This window comes from Sinocyclocheilus anshuiensis, unplaced genomic scaffold (assembly GCF_001515605.1).
Source record: "Sinocyclocheilus anshuiensis isolate Anshui unplaced genomic scaffold, SAMN03320099.WGS_v1.1 scaffold1182, whole genome shotgun sequence".
Taxonomy (NCBI): Eukaryota; Metazoa; Chordata; class Actinopteri; order Cypriniformes; family Cyprinidae; genus Sinocyclocheilus; species Sinocyclocheilus anshuiensis.
In genome coordinates, this window is record NW_015558653.1 from 249,703 (window position 1) to 253,053 (window position 3,351).

Here is a 3,351-nt window from a genome sequence, read left to right on the forward strand (position 1 = left end):
TTGTGTGTGTGTGTGTGTGTGTGTGTGTGTGTGTGTGTGTGTGTGTGTGTGTGTGTGTGCGCGTGTGTGTGTGTTCATTCGAGGTCACTGACTGTGTTTGTGTGTGTGTCTGTGCAGAGCGCCGGCTGTGATGATCTCCTGGGCTCTGGTAGGGTTCCTGATAAATGCGGCGTGTGCGGCGGAGACAACAGTGCGTGTAAGCTCGTCTCTGGCCTTTTCCAGCACAGTCTGTCTAAAGTGGGCTATCACAAGATCGTGGAGATCCCGCCGGGAGCCACCAAGATCAACGTCACCGAGATGGTGAAGAGCAGGAACTACCTGGGTGAGTAAAGAGCCGTTCACAGCAGGAACCATAACTATAATAATAACTATAACCATAGGCGCCGATTTCTTTTTCCACTGGTGGGTACTCAGCACACCGACAACCCCAGTTCTTCAGTTACAAATTATAAATTCAGTTATAAATTCACATTCACATCTTCAACAGGCAGCCTAATAAAAATATTCTGAACGCTCAGCATGTTCACCTACGGTTTGGTTAGAAACATACACCTTTTCATTTTTTACATTCATCTCCGCATGAACAAATAATGACTTAAACGTAATATTCTCACTTAACAATTAGCTCAAATAGAACAAATAATTATATTGCTCCAGATTCTCAAAACGTACACAAGACACAAGTTACAAACACGGACACAACCTAGACACAAAAAAATCGTATAAAACATATTGACAGCTTCTAAGAAAAAATATTATGTATACTAAGCTTTAAATTACGACTGGCTAGAAATGCATTCTTTTTAAAATTCAGCTCTACATAAATAATAACTCAAAACATTTTGACATTCTTACTTAACGATTAGTTAAAATCCAATGACTAATTCACCCTTCTCCCGATCTTCAGTTACAAAAATGGAGCTTAATCACAAGAAATTAATATAAAGCATATCGACAGCTTCTATAAGAAATATTATGCACACACACTAAGCTATAACTTTTTCAAATTAACTGTAACAATAACTATAACTACAACAATGACTACTATGATAACTATTTTAATAATTACTATAATGATAGCTATAATAATAACTGTAATGATAAATGTAATAAAAACTATAGTGATAAATATAACGATAACTATAATAACTTTAATGATAACTGTACTGCCTACTAAAGTGATAACTATAACGATAAATACTATAGTAACTATAACTATAGCAATAACTACAACTATACAACAACAATAATAATAACTATACTACTTTCTAAAGCATTAACTATAACTATAACAATAACTATAATGATAAATGTAGTGAAAAATATAGTGATAACTATAACGATTACTATAACAATTACTATAATGATAACTATAAATATAGCGATAACTATAACGATGACTATATTGATAACTATAGCAATTACTGTAATGAGAACTCTACTTACTATAAAATAAAGAACAATAACTATAATGATAACTATAACAATAACTGTAATGATAAAAATAACTATAACAATAAAATTTTCAATTACTTTTTCAATAACTATAACGATAACGATAGCAATTAATATAACTGTAATGATAACAAATAACTATAGCAGTAACTATAACTATAACAATAAATATAGTGATAACTATATTAGCATCCAGACCAAGAATGATAATGTTAACAATAACTGTAACAGTAACTATAATATAACAACGGACAGTAACTTTCTGTTTATTCAACGCACAAGCTGCAGTTTTATCACCTGCTGCAGTCCGCCCATGACTGCAGTTTAATAAATGTTACCGCCAGTGTTGGGGAAAGTTACTTTTAAAAGTAATGCATTACAATGTTGCGTTACTCCATAAAAAAGTAACTAATTACGTTACTTAGTTACTTTTTATGGAAAGTAATTCTTTCTACGATTTGTGTTATGGTGAATGCACTGAAATGTTCTTCTGAATGCAACTACTAAGCAACCACATAACAATATTATTATAACCACATTACAATATATTGTTTTACTGCCTAAAAACTAACTGCGTTACTAACTGCATAAAAACTAACTAATTGTGTTACTTACATTTATAGAAAGTAATGTATTATGTTGCTTTTGCGTTACTTTTTTTTGGCTTACTTGCTTGTGGAATAAAAAAAAAAAAAAGAAATTATTGTTTATTAGTATGGTTGAATTGGATAATTGAAGGTCAGCAGCAAAGACATTGGTTAATAAAATGGGATTAAATACATAAAGGATATTTGCGTTATTTAACATATTTAATTATTGCAGTTTGCATCATATTCTCAGTTTGCATTTTAATGTTTTTATATTGTGTTAATGTTTTTAATGTTTTAATGTTTTATAATTCTGAATCTTTTATACAAGTGAGATGAGTAAATGTATGTTCACATTTAGTCTAGAACAACAGTAACCATCATGTTCATACAGCACACACAACACCTCTGCACTTACTCCTGATTTCTCTCAACATGGGGACAGGAGAGCTGTCAATAGGTAAAAACAAAGTTATTGGTGTTACTTAGAAAAAGTAACTCAGATATTTTCTTGTAAATTAAAAAGTAATGCACTACTTTACTAGTTACTTGAAAAAAGTAATCTGATTATGTAACTTGTAGTGCGTTACCAACAACACTGGTTACGCATGTTCTGATCGGCTGTGATTTTGTGGCTCCATTTAGTAAAGCACCAGTCTCCAAACGTGTCTTAAAAACTCAACTCTGGATGTGTGACCTGCGGCCGAAGCAGCTATTTCAGAACGCCTCACTTTAAACCAGCTGCTTGTAAAACACATCAGATCTGTTCAATCACAGCGGAAAGCATCCTAACGTATATTTCAGTCTCCCTGTAAGTGCTGGTTTGTTAGTTAAAGGCCCAGACTGAGTGAGTTTTTATAGCCTGCGGCTGCGCAGATAAACACACTCTCCATCGTTCAGCCTCCAGCTCAGCGTTTCTAATTCTAAATGTGTGACGCTTTGTGCTGCTTGTTTGCAGTAGCTGAACATGGTTTATGTTGTCGAGGACTGCAGGACTAACCACGGCTTTATTAAATGACAAGCTCCGCGGAGGATGGAAAATTATTTTCTCACAGTGTCCGGATTTTCCTTCCCCTGATTTCTGAGCCACAGGATTCAATAAACATCCCGTGTAAACGCTCTGAGGGCTATGAGGGCCTCGGGTCACTGCGTGTGTTAGTCAGCGAGCGCTTTGAGTTTTATGTGCGTGTCAGTGTTTGTCAGAAGCACCGTTAAATGCTGAAGTTCCCCGTCAGCAACAATCCGGCCATAACTCTGAGTAGCTACTGTGTGTGTGTGTGTGTGTGTGTGTGTGTGTACCTGGTATTTA

General features: G+C 34.7%; 1 protein-coding gene across 1 annotated transcript in view; it reads left to right on the forward strand.

The window, feature by feature from the left end:
- The window catches only part of thsd4 (thrombospondin type 1 domain containing 4), a 42,374-nt gene that overhangs the window by 27,301 nt on the left and 11,722 nt on the right, over nucleotides 1–3,351 (forward strand). Inside the window, exon 8 of the mRNA XM_016477134.1 lies at nucleotides 118–322. Coding sequence (XP_016332620.1) covers nucleotides 118–322 — 205 coding nt within the window. The remainder of the gene's footprint in view (nucleotides 1–117; nucleotides 323–3,351) is intronic.